This window comes from Erpetoichthys calabaricus, chromosome 15, assembly GCF_900747795.2.
Source record: "Erpetoichthys calabaricus chromosome 15, fErpCal1.3, whole genome shotgun sequence".
Taxonomy (NCBI): domain Eukaryota; kingdom Metazoa; phylum Chordata; class Cladistia; order Polypteriformes; family Polypteridae; genus Erpetoichthys; species Erpetoichthys calabaricus.
Genome location: NC_041408.2, coordinates 15,982,215 through 16,002,754, shown reverse-complemented (window position 1 = coordinate 16,002,754; position 20,540 = coordinate 15,982,215). Strand labels below are relative to the sequence as shown.

At 37.0% G+C, this 20,540-nt stretch overlaps 1 protein-coding gene across 2 annotated transcripts in view; it reads left to right on the top strand.

Annotated features, from left to right (window-relative positions):
• ubr2 (ubiquitin protein ligase E3 component n-recognin 2) overlaps positions 1-20,540 on the top strand; it is an 83,151-nt gene that overhangs the window by 42,088 nt on the left and 20,523 nt on the right. For both annotated transcript variants that reach the window (XM_028820709.2, XM_028820708.2), the window contains exons 19-33: positions 3,820-3,942; positions 4,021-4,084; positions 4,161-4,285; positions 6,686-6,738; positions 7,996-8,098; positions 8,615-8,663; positions 11,682-11,836; positions 11,911-12,013; positions 12,104-12,213; positions 12,436-12,516; positions 12,596-12,777; positions 17,773-17,972; positions 18,086-18,179; positions 18,570-18,731; positions 18,871-18,944. In XM_028820709.2, coding sequence (XP_028676542.1) covers positions 3,820-3,942; positions 4,021-4,084; positions 4,161-4,285; positions 6,686-6,738; positions 7,996-8,098; positions 8,615-8,663; positions 11,682-11,836; positions 11,911-12,013; positions 12,104-12,213; positions 12,436-12,516; positions 12,596-12,777; positions 17,773-17,972; positions 18,086-18,179; positions 18,570-18,731; positions 18,871-18,944 — 1,678 coding nt within the window. The remainder of the gene's footprint in view (positions 1-3,819; positions 3,943-4,020; positions 4,085-4,160; positions 4,286-6,685; positions 6,739-7,995; positions 8,099-8,614; positions 8,664-11,681; positions 11,837-11,910; positions 12,014-12,103; positions 12,214-12,435; positions 12,517-12,595; positions 12,778-17,772; positions 17,973-18,085; positions 18,180-18,569; positions 18,732-18,870; positions 18,945-20,540) is intronic.

Genomic DNA, 20,540 nt, shown 5'->3' with positions numbered 1-20,540 from the left:
TCATTGAAGATTGGTTCTTGAATTTTTGAATGAGGTAAAATGATTTTTGCTTTTTCCATTCAAGTTTTTCAAATAATTTTACATATGAAAAGTAGCTAAACTTGTTTGAATTTTTCTCTATTGATATTTACATTTGTATTACTCAAATTTTTAATTTTATGGTATTTCTTATTTTTATAGATTGCATGAAACAGTTTTGCAGAAACAATACCAGCTCACCACACTTGTGACCTTATTTATACATCAGTTACATAATTGACATATTAGTCACTCATGCCGTTTATTTGCAAGTTTCATATATACAGAGTATGGACACCTTTTTTGTATAAAGCAGTTCTTCTTTGGTTTATTTTCCTCTTTTGCATTATCTTCTGGACTTGCTCTCTCAGTAAACATGTTTTTCTCTGTTGCTTCTGTATTGTTGCTGCGGGTTGAGTGGAACTCGCTAAGTTCATTTTTGGATTGGTTTACTCTTGCACCCTAAGTGTAATACACACCCATAAAAACCTTGTCCACTTAAGCACTGGTTATTTGTGATGGCTGCACAGCCTGTCACACGTCAGTGTTCCACACAGGGACTCGCTTTCTTCAATGTTGTCCCCAGGTATAACCTAAGCTTAAATGCTGATATACCTTAGTCCCTGAGAGTAATGTAGACACATGAATTCTAATACAACCTGGTTAATGTCACTTACCAACTAATGATGGATTACTTCTACTGTCTTGTGCTCTTTTTGGATGTCCGTCTTAACCTTCTCACACTCAGTGGGAAAGAAAGTGATAATCTTCCCACACCAGGTGCTCTGTATCTATTTTGTTATTTCAGTCACTCAAGATACACAAAGTAACCTGAAAGTAGTGTAGTATTTATTAACAAAATAGAGTAATAGCAACAGAAGAAAGTATAATAGGAAATACAAATGGATAGTAAAGTCATAAATGATGATGCACCCTTGCTTTAGAAAGTTTACTGAAGATTAGCAACAAAGGAAACCTCAAGGTCCAAAGAGGGTGTCATCCTTGGTGGCAAATTTAAATTCAGTAGTTGGGGTGATCCATCTGCGACATCGTGAACATCCACGTGAACAGAATTTTTTCACTGGAAATGAATTTTCTTTTCTGACGTCCCTAGGACATGCCAGAAGCAGTGTGGGATTCTGAATATTGTGATGCTACACAGCCACGAATGGCTAGTTATTAAGTAACTTGCGGTACTCATTACCATTAACATCCTAATTGTTGCAGGTACAAATTGTCATTTTATATTTCCATTTTTTATCATTCTGAATTGCAGAATTGTATTGCTTTTCAAACTCTTATGTTGATTTTATGGTGCAGAGGATGACCTGGATCATTTGGGATTGGTTAAAGCTTTTTTAAAATTAATCTGCATGTATCTGTAGCTGTTCCACACTCGTGTGATCAACCCCAATGATTCTTCACAATGCTTTAATTTTGTGTCATTTGTTAACTTTATTTTGAGCATGCATGCTTCCCAAGACACAGAACACTTTGCAAAAAAAACAGAAAATGTTAAAATACGCCAGCTAAATCATTCCATTTATGTAAGAAAAATAAACTTTGGAAATTTCCCACCTTTTCCCAGTTCACAGTAATTAAATCCTCAAATGATCATGAACCTGTCTTCCCAAAATATTTGTAGGATGCAATTTGCTGTACTAATTCTCTGTTTTGAGTGCTGCATTTGTCTTTTTTCTTTTTAAAGTTTTTGATCCTTCAATTTTAATCACGTTTATCTCTAATGTAATTGCACCATTTAATAAAATTTAAGTTGCATCACTATTAAACATTTCTTTAATATATTTTAAAAACCCTACTAGTGAAATATTGATATGGTATATTTAAAAAAGAAAATGTCAGGAATGGGGTTAAAAATTAAACTTCATATTTAAATTGTTTTGGGGGGAACACCACTTTTGCTAATAGTTATTAAAGGATAGCTTTATATCTTTCTTTGTGCCCACAGTTAACAGGAAAAGTGTTCAACCAAAATTAGTTTTGCCCTGATTTTCTGTATATCAATTTCTCAAGTCAAAATGTAGCTTGTAGTACTGAGCATATGGCTAAAACAAGGTCTGCAATGTAGCAAGACAAACACATCATCCTCCTCAGCCTTTGCTGCTTGGTAAGCATAATAATTTGACTCTAAAAGAGATGTGGTCTCGGAGAGATTGTGTTCAGATATGGTGTTCATGGCTCACTTCCTTGCTAGTGAAAATAGAGCAACTATAAATCATTCACTTTCTTTAATCTTGTGTTCTTCAGCATCATGTAGTCACTTAAAACATTTCTTATTTTGTTGATCTCCTTTTTATATTCTAATATGAAATCATTGGTATCAAAGCTGTAATAGAAAGGACAATAGCTTGAAAATAGTTAATTTTCATCTTTCATAAGCTGCATTCAATGTGTGCAACCTTAATATATGTACATAATGCACGGATATTGATGTATATTTTATAGAGTATATTTTTTCCAACTAAAGAAAGTTCCATAAGGGTCAGTTCTTAATTTATAGATGTCTAATAGGTATGTTATTAAGAAACTAAAACGCTTTGTACTTTCCTTACACAGTATGTCACAAGCTGAGTGTAGATTCTGATAGACATATGAGGTTATTTGTAAGAAGGTTATTGGGCAGAAGAGTACTTAACTTGAAACTATTTATTATTTTTTTCCTTTCTTTGTCTCTAATGTTTAGTCCTCTTTGTGAGATCCACAGTGGCTTTTCTTTCTCTGTGTATGTTGTTGAATTTAATATCATTGCAGCTACGCTTTTTTTTACTCCTGCAATACGTATACCCAAGTACCATATTAGTAATTAATTGCTCCTCTTCAAAGTAACATGTTAAAGCATTATAATCTCTGTGAAAATACCTTTATAACTAAGTTATTTACATCATTAAATAATGATGTTTCTTATGGGAAACCAATATTCTTAAGATGTTTTATTATAGTAAACCAAAAACATAAGAATAATAAATAGTAAAAATATATGTGACATGCTGGTAAGTGCAATGTCATAAATATATAACCCTAATAATACCATAAAGGACAAAATATTCTTAACTGTAAATTAATTTTGCACTTCCCAAAAAGTTGTTGCATATTATAAGTTGCTGGTGATATTAAGCTGCATTAGCTACAATAGGTTTGTGAAGTGTGTGGGGGATTCATGGATGCACACATATATTATAGAAATGTGAACATCTACAGGTGCTTTTGAAAGTAGCAGACATGCATTGTGGTTTTTGTATGTTAGAATGCAATGGAAAGTATGGTGGCAATGCTGAACATTTAATCAGCATTACTTTAAGTTAATCCCAGCACCTAACAGGGCATATTCATGAATCTGCCTAGCCAGTTTGAAAGGTTCTTTGCCAAAAACAGCTAGGCATATACATAATAGTGTCTTTGTCATTGACCATAACTGGTTAACCAGTAAAGCAAAGAAACATTGTTTCTGTACTCTCTATTTGCATCATCTGAATGTCTGAAAGCTTTAATAACCAAGAATATAATTTTATTATCTCTCTTGCAATCCCCTACAGAATGCCCTTATAGTAGTTAAGGTAATTGGTAAATGACAGATATTAGTATATTAATGTTTGTTTAAAATCAAATTCAGATCTTAAATAGTAAAAACTCTTAAATATGATAATAATGGAAACCTTATTTTGATTTAGATTTACGTAAGATTTTGCTCTCTGGGTTGAGATGCTTATTGTGTAACTTCGTCTAGTGGAAATCTAGATTACTTAGCATTGCTGAGTGTCTGCTAACAGTCTCCTTCCTTAGGCTGGAGCTTCAATGATGGATCCCAACCACTTCCTCATGATTGTTTTGAGTCGTTTTGAGCTGCACCTGGTCTTTAACAATCACCAGTATGGCAAACGTTATGGTAGTGATGGGACTAACAAGGTAAGCTGTGGCTTTACGTATTTCCTGATGCTTTGACTTTATGAAGGTCTTTAAGTTTTATTTGTGTATTTTTTGCAGGATGTCCTGAATCAGAATAATACGCTAATTGAGGAGATGTTGCACCTTATTATCATGCTTGTTGGTGAGTTATTTTAATTTAGATTTTCCCATCTTTAGCCTACTGCAGATACCTCTCATTCACCTATGTATTTGTGCAGGAGAACGCTTTGTTCCTGGTGTTGGTCACGTTGGGGATTCCGATGAAATCAAACGGGAGATCATTCACCAGTTATGTATACGCCCCATGGCACACAGTGAGCTAGTCAAGGCCTTGCCAGAAGATGTAAGTATTTCAGAGTGTTCGGCTTTGTATTTAGTCCTTGTAAAAATATTGAAGTGAAAATACTCAAACTAATGAGATGTTTTTGAGGGATCCCTTCATTCTAAATAAAACCTCTCTTCTATAATTTAATGAATGACCCTATAAATTGTCCCAGTTGCTGTCATCTTCGTAAGGGATCCATGTAGAGTGTTAATGGATATTTGCCTCTACTATGCCGTAACTGCTTCTGAGGGCAAGATTCTTTGTTTCTAAAATACCCTAATTCTTTAAAAATGAAAAAAATACATATTCTTTGCTTAGAGTATTGACTACTACTTAAATCCACAGCATGCATAATTTTGCTGATTTCAGAGTCATGAGTCGCTTCCCCATGGGCGTCCTGTTTTGAAGCTGCTGCTGGTACATTTATCTAAGACACCACTGGCTTTTAGTTTCTTAATTAACCAAATAATTCCCAATAAACGGTTTTGAGCAAAAGGTTTGTCTGACTTTTCAACTAATATCCCTTGCATTTGGTGTCTGAATGAATGATAATTGTAGAATCACCATCAAACAGGTATGAGGCTATTTACTGCCTCATACCAGTATTAAATGGAAATTATGAAAATGACAATATTAAAATAAAAAATGACTGGTGTACATAACAAGCAACCAAACTCATTGTATTATGAGTCATATTAAACAAATATAAATAAAAAATGAAATGGAATTGTGAACAAACAAGCAGTTATTAACAATAATTATTTCAGGCAGAGTAATAATGGAGGTGTTATTTTGAGAAAAAAAAAAACTGTCCCATTTTCCTTAATTTATTGTGCCATGATTACTACTGACTAACAACTGTGAGCTGCACACATTGCCAACAGCAGCCAAGCTGACTTAACGCAGTTACATTTTTCCGTGCTGATATTCAGTTCAGTTCACACACATGTATTATGTTTGCTTGCAGAGCTTGTTCTCCTTGAATACATAGAATGAGGCAAAAAGTAGGGTGGATAATGCACACTATGCAATCGTAAGCAAGCACATAAAATCAGTGTAGTATCTAAGTTTGATATGGAGGTACTGGACATACTGTACACACTACCTACCTATTGTAACTGTTGAGTTGATGGGTCCATATTTAACTAGCCAGCAAAACTTTCTCCTTGATATATACTTACCTACCTTGTAAAATATTCTTGTACACATATGGATGATAAGTCTTTTACTGAAGTATGAATGATGGCTATACTAAACATTGTGTTTATGAAGAAAGTTATACTCTGCCTTGTCTTATACTGTAAACCCTAATAAATCTGGATTCTTGCAGTTACAAAGACTGAGCTAATGGCACACGTTTGAAAATCATCCCAGGCTCAAACACCTGGCCATCGTCACAGTTGTTTTAAATAAAGTACACCTCACTGAAGCCTATGATGGGGCAGAGCTAGATGTTGGTGAATGCCATCTCAGTGTCATTGATTCTTACAGCTGATGCTGCATTCACATTGGTATCGTATAATCTACTTAGGCATTTTGCTCATGTGCCTCCTTTCATTATTTTAACCATCATGGCATAAAAGTGGACTGTGAAACAGTTTGGAAAGCCCAGGAAAGATTCAAAGGTCTTTGCTCTGAATGTGAAACTTGAAGTAATAAACCATATGAACAGTGTTTAATGAAGGGTAATGTCTTATTAGGGTTTGTTTGATGTCTAATGTGTTGAAATAATTTAATCAATTTTCATGTATTTTAGCAAAAATGTGGGGTTATTTCTTGTGGGCCAGTAAATACTTGAGTTTTTTTCCATTTAACTTAATGGTAATTATGTGTTCAGGCTATGAAAATTCAGCTTACAAAGGAGTTTTAACATACATCTGGTTTATTAAAATGCCAGTTAAGGACTTTGTGGAGCTCTAGCAGTATTTACCACTACTGTCATTGTAACACACGCACACACAAACATGTGTAGTAATTCATAATCTATTGGTTTTAAGAGGATGTTCTGCAAAATTATTTATTTTAAAAAGTTCAGCTGTTCATTATATAGCTCTGTAAGAGTGAAATGTGTGGATCAAATTCCTGAAACTGGAATACATTTGTGAGACTTCTATTGCATGTTGTTGAATGATGTATTGTTGTCTCTGAACTATAGGTCACTACTATGAAAAAAAATGAAATTTTTATATTTTTATATAATTTTTTTGGCATTGTGGTTTTCTGCCATGGATCGCTGCCCTGCTATCTGTTATCATACATTTCTTTAAATTTTTATGACATTGTGCTACAATTAAGGCTTTTGAGACTAGTCCATGAAGATGGCTGGAGTAACGACTGGCTTTTTTATAGTAAACCTGCTATGAAGTTATGTTTGTTCATAATGATACTTCTACTAAAGTGCTTTTCTTCTTGTTTTAGGAGAACAAGGAGACAGGAATGGAAGCAGTCATTGAGGCAGTAGCTTACTTTAAGTATGTTTTGTGTTCTAGTTATGTTTATATGAATGCTCTGAAAACTGTCCTTCCATTGCGCAGTTTATTTTTTTATTTTCAGTCCTTGGGTTAGTTTCTCTTCTTTTCATAACCATTCCGGGACAATCCTTACAGTATTTGTTTGAATGTTCATGAAGTTACCTGCATACATTAAGTGCAGAGAGTCTGTCTTGACTTTAATGAAAGCTTAAATTTTTTTCTTTAAATACTAGGGGGGCTTCGCCCCCTGCCAGCAGCCGCTCCTCTGAAACCCCTTCTTAAATGGTGATATATTGAGAAACAAGTAACAGGTGTGTTTTTCACCTCCTCTTTGCTCGATCAGCTGCTGGCTTGCTGCCGAGCCGCGTTATCTGCATTTTGTGTGGAGCTGCAAACGTTTAAAAGCCTGTACAGCACCTGAATATTTGATCTCTTTTCGCTGTTCCGTTATTTCCCAGAGTAATATTTTCAATTTGTTGACGCGGCCGCTCCTCTGAAACCCCTCTTAAACAGAGATACATTGGGAAACAAGTAACAGGTGTTTTTTCACATCCTCTTTGCTCAAGAAGCTGTTGGCTTGCTGCTGCTGCCGCTGTGCCGTGTGATCTGCATTTCATGCGGAGCTGCGAATGTTTAAAAGCCTGTACAGTACCTGAATATTCAATCTCTTTTTGCTGTTCCGTTATTTCCCCGAGTAATATTTTCAGATTGTTTGCGCTAATGCGATCTTTACTCTCATCTTTGGAGACTTTCGAATTTTCCTACTTCCATTATCTCTAACCTGCTCTGCATGTGTATCACGGGACTTGCATCTAAAGGTTGTAAGTATGACGTGACTTGTCTGTCTCGTGGGAAGTGAAAGAGTCTCTGTCTCTCTTCAAAAAATCACATCTCATCCCTGGGAAAAAGTTTTGTGTCGTCACAAGTTTTTTTTTCATGCCAAACATGAGGAACCATTAAATAACTTAAGAAAGCCAAAAAAAAGATATGGTCAGAGAGTTAAGTGAAGACAACAAGTATATTTCTTTTGCTGGGACCCTTTAACCTTCAATTTTGATGTAGTGTTTGACTGCCTTAGTTAAATATATGTTAAAGTCATAAGTGAATTAACATGTATATTTTATTGTAATGAGTAACCTTCTAACACTTGGTTATATCAAATTTTATAAAATGTAAAATAGGTGGATTAAATACTTTTGTTGTGTCCTATAATTATAAAATGTAACTTTTTATAAAATGTTCCTCTTGTTGCTTCAGGAAGCCAGGTCTGACAGGCAGAGGTCTTTATGAGCTAAAGCCTGAATGTAGCCAACAGTTTAACCTCTACTTCTACCACTACTCCAGAGCAGATCAGTCCAAGGTAAAGTACTCGGTTATATCGGTGGGTTATTCAGAATATCAAAATGAGCCCAAAACTATTGACCAGTGGGAAGCTTTAGTAGCTGGGTTTTGAAATACTGAAGTATTTTAATGGAGGGACATTATGGATGTGGTGAATCGGAGAGGTGTGATCTTTTCCGTGTGATAGTCAAATTTGTGTAAGATAAATTCAAGTGAACTTGTTTGAGGGATGAAATAGTCATTAAATTGTGATACAATTGGAAAAAAATTTTGCACCTCATTTGAATATCTGTAGATAAAGATTTAACATCACAAGTCCTAGTTCTCAGTTTTTCAGAACGTGAAAGGCCACAGGATCATAACAAATATAAATAAAATCAGTGGTGAATTTTTCAGTAAATAGGAAATGGAGTTATGGTTAAATGTGTCAGAGGCAGTGGTAGATAAAGAGGGAGTGGTAATTCTATGTGTGTGTGTATAGAAAGTAGAAAGCAGAGATTTTTTTTGCTAATTTGCTGGTTTTGCTAATCTGCAGGCAGAAGAGGCCCAAAGAAAACGAAAGAGACAAAATGGAGAAGACCCAGGTGGGTGTAAGCTTATAAAAACACTGGACAATTGCACCGTTTTTTTAATACATAGCCACCTTTTGGATTTAATTTTAAAGTTATGGTTTAAAAGAAAATTCTTTATTCAGTATGCACTTGTTCCATCTCTTTGAGTGTGAGTATTTCCAGTCCTGTATCATTTGTGCCATGATCTATATATTTGCATCAGCCCGTCTTACAGCTTTGTGCTTACAAAAGGAATTTAAGAGCCTCCTTTAATGTCCTTCAGGTAGTAGGAAAAAGCAGAGTACTAGTGTACAGTGGAAGCACTCAAAAAGGAAGTCTCCATGTGGTTGTCTTTTCCATATTATACTGGCATTGTGTTTAGATTTTTAAACTGAAAATTGCAATGTTTGATTGTATGTTGAATTTTGAGTGATCACTGTTCCCAAAAAAAAAAGACCCAACTGTTAAACAATTGAAACTAAATAAGTCTCACACCCTGTATCAGCTGAAATGGCTAGCTTTTTTTTTTGTCCAGCAGTGTACCCAACATTAAGTTAACCTTGGCCTTGTGACAGGTTGAAACCTCATCCTCGAGCCACCTCTGACTAAGCCCCAGAATTGCAAATTTGCTTCAGGTGCACCATAGTAGAATTGTCTCTCTCTGCACTCCCCTGATACCTCTGTACCACTAATTCTCACCTTTTGTGGCCATTGGAGGGCTGGATCTCTAAGTCAACCCTTTTGCTGTCTGCTCAGTCAAAGAAACCACACACTCCTACATGTTCAGTTCTGGGACCAATTGTCATCCAGTGTCCATGAGGCGCTGGGTATTTCTGTTGATCAAGACTACTTTTTTTTTTTTGTTGTTCCCTCTTTTGAACCCTTATTCATGGTGAAATCTTTGAAGCTTGGTGAATTCTGAATGTTAAGTTGGATTAACTGTAGTATACGTGCAAAACTTCATGCATATCCATTCACCTGTTTTGGGGTAATGCATGATTTTGTGCTGTTGGCCCTCCCACTATGACTCCCCAGTGAAATTCCTGAACCTCCAAGAAACCTATTTTTTAAATTGCATGAACAGTAATGAAATAAAGACTTTTGTGAAAGTATACATAGCTGTTTTTGAGTGATTAGTTTTTTTTTGTGTTGGTCCCCAATCACCTCACCAAGGTCGTTGTTTCCATTGAATCACTAACATGGAATGTTGCATTCACTATAAGTAGGACTAAGCCTAAACAATATGCCGATGCATTAAAATTGGCTCAGCTGTTTTGGTGTTGTAATGCAGTTTTGATTTTTCACAGCATTTAATGTTCTCTAATCCATTTTGTATAGTTTTACTACTGTATACACTTATTTGGCAAAAAAAAAGCACAGTTAACAACGCAAACAAAGCAAGTTTCAATGTAAGGGGGGTTTCACTGACAGAATACGTACCTGCCCTTAAAATATAGTAATGCTAAAGGGTTTTTCTGTTGATCCAGTAGTAATAGTTGTTCTTTTAAATAAACTATATCTGATTGACACCTTAGTGCCTTAACTATTCTTATTAACCTAGAACAGAATTTCAGTTATAAGTTTTCTTTAACTCGTATCTTGTCTTTTTTCTCTGTCTCCGTGTTTTGTTTTTTTTTAAATGCAAAGTCAAAAGTATCTAAGCTTTCATATTTATAAAATGCTTCATGAAGCACTAAATTATGTTAACCAAAATAAGAAACTTAAATATTATTTATTGTTACAATATGTGTTACAAACTGTAGGTTTCTGGTTAAAATGCTACCTTTTTAGGTGTTTTTTTCTACTCCTGACAATATGTCTAAAAAGCTACAAGTTTGCTGAAAGTCTTGGAATGCTTAAATAAATCCTTAAAAATGTAAACCATATTCCTTTTTTCTAATACTTTTTTAATACTAGTAAGAGACTAAACACTTTTTTGTGTATATTTTAAAGCTATAAATAATATATTCCTAGGCAAAATAAAGGTAGAAATAATTTCTGCTTCAGAATGATCAAACAAGTCTATTTTTGTATTTGTAACTATTTATCTATCCTATAAATCTCCCTTTGTAGGGAATGATGAAACATTTTAATAAAATTACACCCAATAATAATGTAAACATCAAAATAGCTACTCTTACAATATCCTGCTAGAAAAATTCTGTATGGACAGGTGTATCCTAGTCTTCAACTTGCAAAAGTTTGAGCACATGTACTGGTGTGCAGTTTTTTTTTTTTTTTTAAATTAACCAGGGGGCTTCACTCGTCAACCCCCCCGCCTGTGCTTCGCGTCTGTCACGCTCGCGTATTTGGATTTCACTTTCACCAAATAACAAATCTTTTAATTCTCGTGAATACACCTCTTCATTGGGAAGAAACACTACTTTTTCCTGATGGCAACACATATTAGATGATCTACAAGTCTCCGACTTAAAGTTTAAATCTGAACAACATATTCGATCTCTTTCGATGCTCTGTTATTTCACTGAGTAATAATTTCCGTTTGTTTGCGCTAATGTGATCTTTACTATCATTTTTTTGAGGCTTTCGAATTTTAGTACTTTCATTTTCTCGAACTTGCTCTGCATGTGTATCGCACCAAAGTTTTTGAACCTCTTCACGACATTCTACTTTGTCATCTACTCTTTATCTTTTATTTGCGTTCCCGAGCATGGTTAAATCTCTTGGCACAAAGTCTTGTCTCGCGGGGCTTGAAAGTATCTCTCTGAAAAAGTCACATCTTGTCTCATCCCAGGATTTTTTTATATAATAGAGAGATAAAAAAAAAAACTGTTAAGGAAGATATTTCTTTTTATTGTGTTTAAGTATAATTATGCTGTACATATGTCATCCATACATGTTTATATCTCCTGTATCAGCCAGGGATTGCCTCACAGGTGAATGGAAGTATCTTTAAAAAGACGCAACAAATAATTATTAAATCAGAATATCAAAATTGCAAAGCTTTAAATTAATAGATTTAATTCTTGCCTGAACACTGGTCTTGGTTTTTATTTTTTGCAGCTCTTAATGATTATTTTCTGTTTCCAGCACTTCCTCCTCCAGAGCTCCCACCTTTCTGCCCATTGTATGCTAGCCTTGTGAATCTGCTGCAGTGTGATGTCTTTCTTGGAATACTAAGCAGTATTCTTCAGTGGGCCCTGGAGCCAAACAGCTGCTCATGGACAGAGTCCATGCTACAAAGAGTAGGTGTACAAACTTAAATCTTTATTCATTGTCACTTTCTCAGAGTCAATTTTATGACACTTGTATATTGCAGGCTCTCCATCTGATTGGAATGGCCCTGCTAGAAGAGAGACAGCAGCTTCAGACTGGTGGTGAAGACATCCCTGTCACATTTAACTTTACCAACAAGATCTCATGTATGTGTGTTCATTGATGATCATCAGGATGGCTTCTAATATCATCATGTTCTAATGTCCTTACTTACTTACTTACTTGTACCTCTCTAGGTCCAGGTGATGCTCCCGGTAATACTCCCAGTATGTTGGCAATGCTGGAAACACTGCAGAATGTACCTCACCTTGAAGTCCATAAAGACATGATTCGATGGATATTGAAAGTGAGTGCAAACAGCTGACATGGGAAGGAAACATGCTAGCTTCACTCTTATGTGTATTATGTATTGGTGCTGGGTAATTTTTATCATAGTCACTTAAGGTATTGTATTTCTGCAAACAAATGTTAAAGTAACCCTTCGGAGCGGTTTTGAAAAACCATAACTGTTCTGTCTTGAGTGGCATTTGTGTGCCTTTTGGACATTCTTGTTATTGTTTATTTGCAGACCTTTGCCTATATTAAGAAAATAAGAGAGCAGACCACTTTCAGTCCTGTATCTGATCCTCGGAGTCTAGATTTAGATGAGGTATGGCACATGTTCTGTTATGTATCTTTGTTTGCTTGACTTAAAAATGACTCTTACCTAGTTGTCTATATTTATGCAGCTGGTACATGACAAGGATAAAGCAGAGAGGAAGCGCAAGGCTGAGATTGCACGCCTCCGACGGGAGAAAATTATGGCTCAGATGTCTGAGATGCAGCGACACTTTATTGATGAAAATAAGGAACTTTTTCAGCAAACGATGGATGAGCTGGAACCTTCAACGTCCTCTTCTTTGGATCACAGGTGATATTGTGCAAGCTAATATACTGGTCAGTTGCAGTGTAGGCAAGAGCCCTATGAAATTCTAGTTCTGGATAGTGTGAGTTGCCAGCTTTTGGATTTTTGTAAAGAATGAGTTATCCCCTGGATACATGGGTAAGGTATATAAGAAGATTGTGGTTTGTTTTCATGCTTCACTCCTTTAATGTAGTACAGTATGTGGCAAGCAGCTGAATTCAGTACAAAAAAAGCTATTAAAACTAAACCAGTTTTAGTTTTCACTTCATTTTATTATGTAGCTCACTCTACATTGAAAGCTCATATCACTGCACACATTTACAAATATACAGTAGCCAAAATTAAAACATAAAAATAAAAATGATTAATAAAGTTCTGTGCAGTATCAGTATACAAATGCACATTTCTTTAAACTCAGTTGTTTTTAACACTTAGAATTGTAAATAAATGAAATTAAGTTCATTAAGATGAACAGGTGAGGATAAATGTTTGTTTTCTAACATATTTCAGAAGTGGAACTTAATACCAGAATCCCTGAAGCCTACGAAAATAGTCGTAATGCTGGGCCACGTTAAATTCCTTCGCAGTTCTTCATTAACATCTTTGTTTTTTGCAAATGTCTCAATCAGCACAAGCAGCCAGCAGCCTGGTTTCCTATCAGTCCCCCACCGAAGTGGTAGCTGAAGTTCTACCAGCTGAAGTCCGTTTTGTCTGGGTGTGAGGTGCCTAGAATTGTATCAGGTCAGATTGGGGAGCATGCACTGGTACAGAGTAAATAATATATCGTTATTTGGAATCCATACATTTCATGTGTGTTCCGTGTCTACAGCGATCTGGGTAAATATAGGATGACAGGAAATACGAGGCAAGAGAGGTTGAACACATAACTAAAACAAAACTTTCTTCATGTTATAGTAATTGAGAAAATGCTGACGTGAAGCGTATAATGTATGAAGAATGAAGTCCAAATTTCAAGTCTATATATATAAAAGGCAAAGCCCTCACTGACTCATCACTAATTCTCCCACTTTCCATATAGGTGGGAAGCTGAAATTTCGTGTGCTCATTCCTTGCAGTGTACTTACAAAAGTTAGGTATGTTTCATGTCCTATTGCAACACCCAAAGGGGGGGAAATGGGTGTGCCCCCTAAACAGTATATAGATATAGGAAAGTCCTCCTCACTATTTCTTCGACTTCCAATATACGTAGAAAGGCCAAATTTCCCATGCTCATCCTTTACACTGTGCTTAAATGTTAAGTACGTTTCATTTTGTGCCGTGCCCCATAACGAACTTTCAAAAATAATTTCTTCTTTTTGGTGGGTCTCACCATTATGCTGTAAGGAACTTTTGGAACTGACCTATCCTTTTGGCGGTTTCATTCCTTATTTCCGTTAAGACAATTTATTTCATGGCCGCTGTCCGCGCACCTACCACGTGGTCAGCTCCCTGCCTATATACATTAACGACATCCCCCACTCATGTGCCTCCTCACTCACTTCCTTACGTTCTTCAGCTGTTCGTCATGCTCACTGCTCCCTTCTTCTTTACTCCACTACTTCAAGCCTGTTGTTGTTCGCTTTCCTTCACGTATTCCTGCTGGTGACTCCTGCCTTTACGTTTACTCCACCGCTTCAAGGCTGACATTGTTAGGTTTCCTTACTTCCTCACGTCTCCCTCCTCGTGACTGTTGCCTTTTCTTTTACTCCACCGCTTCAAGGCTGTCATTGTTGGGCTTCCTTACTTGCTCACGTACTCAAGTCTTCCTGTTGCTGATTCTGCTTTTCATTCCCTGTTCCACCGCTTCTCGCCTTCCTTTGTACTTTCTTTCTCAACGGGTGCAAGTTAACCCCGAGTAACATGTCTATTCTGGTGATCACCGTTGATCACAATTTCATCGACCCATACCCAGTGGTTTCCATGCTCTGAGATTACGCCTGCCTCTTCCATTCTCTCTTACTTATTGCATGGCCATATCAGTCTCAGCCTTGATATCCGCAGAGACATTGTGTCTTATGCATTGAATGACTCGGACAGGTTCAAGTGTGTGGACTGATGATGGTACAGGAGGCAATTATACTACACAGGACCACTATAGCAGTGAAATGCCTAAGCTCTCAACCTATGGTTCTGCATGTGAACTGATAACTGCCATGGAATTGTTTTGTTGACGCTTTCAAGTGTTTAGAAATGGGGAAATATTTTACACCTTTGGACAACCGGGAATGCCTATTAAACATCTTAGATCCACAGGTACCGATTTGGGTAGTGGATACTTCGATGTTTATGAATGTTTCAGCTCTGACAATGTAGACACAAAGTTATCAATGAAACCTGTTGTATCTTTACAATGGTTGACAAACGCGGAATGTAACTTGAACACATGTCCTCCAAATACGATCCTCATTGAAAGAAATAATAATCAAATCCTTGATGACAGAAACACTCATAACAGTGACAAAACAACACAAACACGCCGTAAAAAACATCGTGATACATTTTCAGATGAACTTAGACGGAAGCAACTTTGTCAGGCTGCCGCTAAATACTCTCGGGCAAATCCACAAGTTCATAGAGACGCTATTTCTAAATATTCCAAATCGCATCCTCATGTTTTTTAACACGCCATTTCTTCGCTGCAATGCGCGGGTATTTTGCTAGTAATAGTATAATAATAATAATAGCAGCTCACTACTCAAAATGGGAAGAACACTTTTTCAAACTGTTAACCTCTTGATTATGAGGCCACAGTTCTTACCTCTGCATTAGCCAAGCAGACGTGTCGACTCTCTGTCAATTGATAGTTGGGCTTTAGTTTTTACACATATATTCTTGAATTAAAGTGCACTTGTTTTGTTATACCTTTTGTGAAAGTGTTTACAGTAATCCCTCCTCCATCGCGGGGGTTGCGTTCCAGAGCCACCCGCGAAATAAGAAAATCCGCGAAGTAGAAACCATATGTTTATATGGTTATTTTTATATTGTCATGCTTGGGTCACAGATTTGCGCAGAAACACAGGAGGTTGTAGAGAGACAGGAACGTTATTCAAACACTGCAAACAAACATTTGTCTCTTTTTCAAAAGTTTAAACTGTGCTCCATGACAAGACAGAGATGACAGTTCTGTCTCACAATTAAAAGAATGAAAACATATCTTCCTCTTCAAAGGAAACAGAGAGTAAAGCAAACAAATCAATAGAGCTGTTTGGCTCTTAAGTATGCGAAGCACCGCCGGTACAAAGCTGTTGAAGGCGGCAGCTCACACCCCCTCCGTCAGGAGCAGAGAGAGAGAGAAACAAAGTCAAAAATCAATACGTGCCCTTTGAGCTTTTAAGTATGCGAAGCACCGTGCAGCATACTTAAAAGCTGCACACAGAAGGTAGCACCGTGAAGATAATCTTTCAGCATTTTTAGACGAGCTTCCGTATCGTCTAGGTGTGCGAACAGCCCCCCTGCTCACACCCCCTACGTCAGGATCAGAGAAAGTCAGCGCAAGAGAGAGAGAAAGAAAAGTAAGTTGGGTAGCTTCTCAGCCATCTGCCAATAGCGTCGCTTGTATGAAATCAACTGGGCAAACCAACTGAGGAAGCATGTACCAGAAATTAAAAGACCCATTGTCCGCAGAAATCCGCGAACCAGCAAAAAATCCGCGATATATATTTAAATATGCTTACATATAAAATCCGCGATAGAGTGAAGCCGCGAAAGGGGAAGCGCGATATAGCGAGGGATCACTGTATTTGATAGTTGGACTTCAGTCTTCACACATTATACACTTCACGTCAGTATTTTGTCTGCTATAACATGAAAAAAGTTTGTTTTTTAGTTGTGTTCAACATTTCTTGCCTCGCATTTCCTGTTGTCCTACAATTACACAGATCGTTGTAGACATAGAACACACATAAAATGTATTTATTCCAAATAACAATATAATTTTTACCCTATACAATTCCAGGCACCTCACACCCAGATAGACAGACTTGAGCTGGGAGAAGTTCAACAGCGTTGGTGGGAGATGGGGTAGCAGAGTAATTGCTGCCACTGCTGATTGATACATTTGCAAAACAAAGACACTGGTGGAGAGGTGCGAAGGAATTTAAGGTGGCCCAGCATTACTTTTTTTGTAGGGTTCAGGAATTCTAAAGTTAATGAGCATGTTGTGTGTGAAGGACCTAGCAAAAGTTTTTCTTTGTTTGTTGCTTCTTAGACTCTTAATGCCTTATGGTTAGTCTTTTTGCATGTTGGCAATAGGTGTTAATTTTAGCCTTTTTGATAAAAAAAAAAAGACTTGGTTCCTTCCAAAAAAGTTGTGGAACTTGTATGTGAAATTAAAGCTATATTAATATATTTAACATCCTTGGCATTAGACCTAAACGTCACTCAGGTTGTGAAAGTGCCAGCAGCGTTAGTGCTGAGCACTGCTTGGGCAATGGTATAGGCATGTCTTGCGTAAGCGCTGGGCCCGGGCAACAGTGTAGACGTGTCTCCTCCTAGTATCATAGTGGTGTCTTGTAAGAAATGTCTCTGATCAGCAGAGATGACTAGGTGAATCTGTCTTCAGGCAGTGAAACAGAATCTGAATCCAAAAGTGACACATCACTCGTACATGTGCAGTGTGCTGTTCATGTTATTATTCATCATTATTATTTGAATCACTATACTTTCTACACTTCTGACTTTGTACTTGTATTATTTTGCATTTTTTTACAATAGAAAGACTTAATAAAAATATCATTTAACAAGCCAAAGAATGCAACGTTTTTTACGTTATTTTGAGAAAAAAATAATGCTAAGGAAGTTAAAATGAAAGTTGTTTGTTTTTACATGAATATTTGTAATGTATTTGCAGTGAGTACTATTAATTCAGTTTTTTACATTGATACAGAATCTTGGCATAAGTGGTTCATATCTGGCCATTGCTAAAAATGTTACGAGTTAAGGATACGATAAGGTAGCAGCATGAAGTCACCTGCTTTATTTCTTTTTGCATGTTTTTCTTAGTCCAAGCATTCCTGATGCAGTATTGGTTGGCCTCGGACCCTGGAAAACATGGGTTCCTGACAAAAGACAGGTAGTCACATGTATTCTCTGCCAGGAAGAACAAGAAATAAAGATGGATGGTAAAGCCATGGTCCTGGCTGCCTTTGTTCAAAGGTCCACTGTTATGTCCAAAAACCGAAAGAGAATAGTGACTGACCAAGGTGAGTAGCCTTTTCACATGATTTTCTGTGACTGGTTTGCAAATAGTTACTTTGTAGTTGGACTACAGTATTTTAACATGGATTCATGCATTGTTTTTTCTTGTATTTTCTAGAGGATTCTGACCCTTTGTTTATGCTCCAGGATCTCCCCTGTGGTACACACACAGGTAGCTGTGGACATGTAATGCACTCTCAGTGCTGGCAAAGGTAGCAGGCATCTCCTATAATAATAATAAGAATAAGAATAATAATATTAATACATTTTATTTATATAGCACCTTTCCCATGCTCAAGGCACTTCACAGAGCTTAAGAAAGAATGGCAGGGTATACAGTACATAGCATTGTACTAAACCAAATAAATAAATAGAGTAGGATAGTAATTCAGAGAAAAGCATAATTGATGGTCTAGCACACACACATAGGTTACATGAGCATCTTGACACAGAGGTAAACTGAAAGAAGGGTAATAAAGTCAAGTAGAGCTAAAAGCCTACCTGAACAGATGAATTTTGAGTTGTTTTTTAAAAGAATTCATGGAATCAGAGAATGCTTGATGACTTCCATACCCCTGCTGTTTTGTGCTCTTATATTTTAGGTACTTCGATGCTGTCCAGGCCAAGGAGCAGCGACGACAGCAACGATTGCGTGTGCACACTAGCTATGATGTGGAAAATGGTGAATTTCTCTGTCCACTTTGTGAATGTCTCAGCAACACTGTGATACCTCTTTTGCCCCTTGGTCAAACTCTCAGTGAAAGGTGAGAGCCTTGGGGAGAGAGTATTAATTGATGTGTGTATATTGTGTTAGTCTTGTTTGCACAGAATTCTTGTTATAGCTGACCTGAGTGAATGCTTTAGCTATTGAGTCATTAATTAGTTGTTTGTTCATTTGTCTAGCAGCTCATCTGATCATCCAAACCTAAGTCAATGGTTCTGTTATCTCTCCAAGCAACTAGATTGTCTTCACCTTGGTAAGTATTTTTGCCTTTGTTATAGTAGGGAACTATCTAGTTGAAATATATATATATATTTTTTAAATTGAGGTTAATGTTTTCACAGTACCATTTATTAATATCTTAATTTATCATTAAATCAAGAATAAATGAACAATGGAAAATAAAAATAATAAATCAAGGATTCATCAAAGTAGCCACCTTTTGCTGATATAACAGCCAAACTGTGGTAACCCTTTTGATTCAGAATGCCAGTCAAGTATATATATGTACACAGTACACCCCCAAAATTCACGAGGGTTATGTTCCTAGAGCACCCACGATTTGTGAAAAACTGCGAATTTTGGATGTGGTTAAAAAAATACCTATTTTTATAGTTTAAACCCTAAATATGCCCCCAAAACACTTTAATTTGAAACTCAGCTTAACATATTACCTAATAAAAAGAATGTAAAGGTAAACCTGCGTACTGTACAGTACTGTACTGATATGTCACCCGCAGTGCTAGAATGTAAAATACTGGTGTTACCGCTATATGTACTGTAATTCATGAAAGCGCATTTTCATTGCCAGAAGCCTTAGAAGGTGCAGGGCGTTTTGGTGGCATCTTGGGGCTTTAACCCTTCAACTGCCACATACTTGGGGATTAATGCATCCCTGGACGCCAAATACTTTCTTGCTGTACTTTAAGTAAACGTCCCAATTCACAAAGAAAAAGTGCATGAAAAAAATGTGCCATTAAAATTTCAGAGCATCACAATTACTGCAACACTAATCATTTTACACACTGCTAATGAACTGTAAAAACTATTTAAAAAAAAAAAAAAAAAACAAAAAAAACAAAAAAAAACAACACTACTGGAACAATATGTGCAAAGTGCAACTGACGCCACGGATGAAACTCAGTAAATCACCGAGCCAACTGCGCTTGAACTGGCTGCACTCAAACACACAGAGGTAAGCGCTGATGCAGGCAGGCTAGTCTAGTGCAGCGGCTCAATCCCAGAGACAGTGAGGCTACAGGGTGTCATGTTTGAGTCACAGAATTGCACAGAAACACAGGAGATTGTAGAGACAGGAACTTTATTCAAACACTTCAAACAAACATGTCTCTTTCAGAAGTAAAAACGAGCTCAGTATGCAGTTAGTTCTCGACTTAAAGAATAGGCAAACATCATAGGGGAGCACAATGGGAGCGGGACCCCCAACAGGAGCAGAGGATGTCTGGGGGAGGCGAGAGAAACAAAGCAATCAGCCAAAAAGGACAGGTGCTGTTCAGGCTTTTAAGTATGCGTAGCATCGCACGAGAAGCATATCACGCGACAGAGCAGCCGCAAGAAAGCCCAGCAAGTAGGGGAACAATTTGAAAGTAGTCTATCAGCGTTTTTTGAGGAGCAGCCGTGTCTTCTAGGGGTGCGTTCAGCCCCCTGCTCACAAGTGGCTGGCAGTGGTCATGAGCTGGCTGCTCAACGAATATATGGCACTGACTGATCAGCTCCTGCGTGCTCGCAAATGGCACTGAGAAACGACTGTAGCCGGTTGTGGCGGTTTAAGAGTTAAGATGAACAAAATGGAAAACACAAGAACACTCAGCTGGAGATGCATCACAGTCAA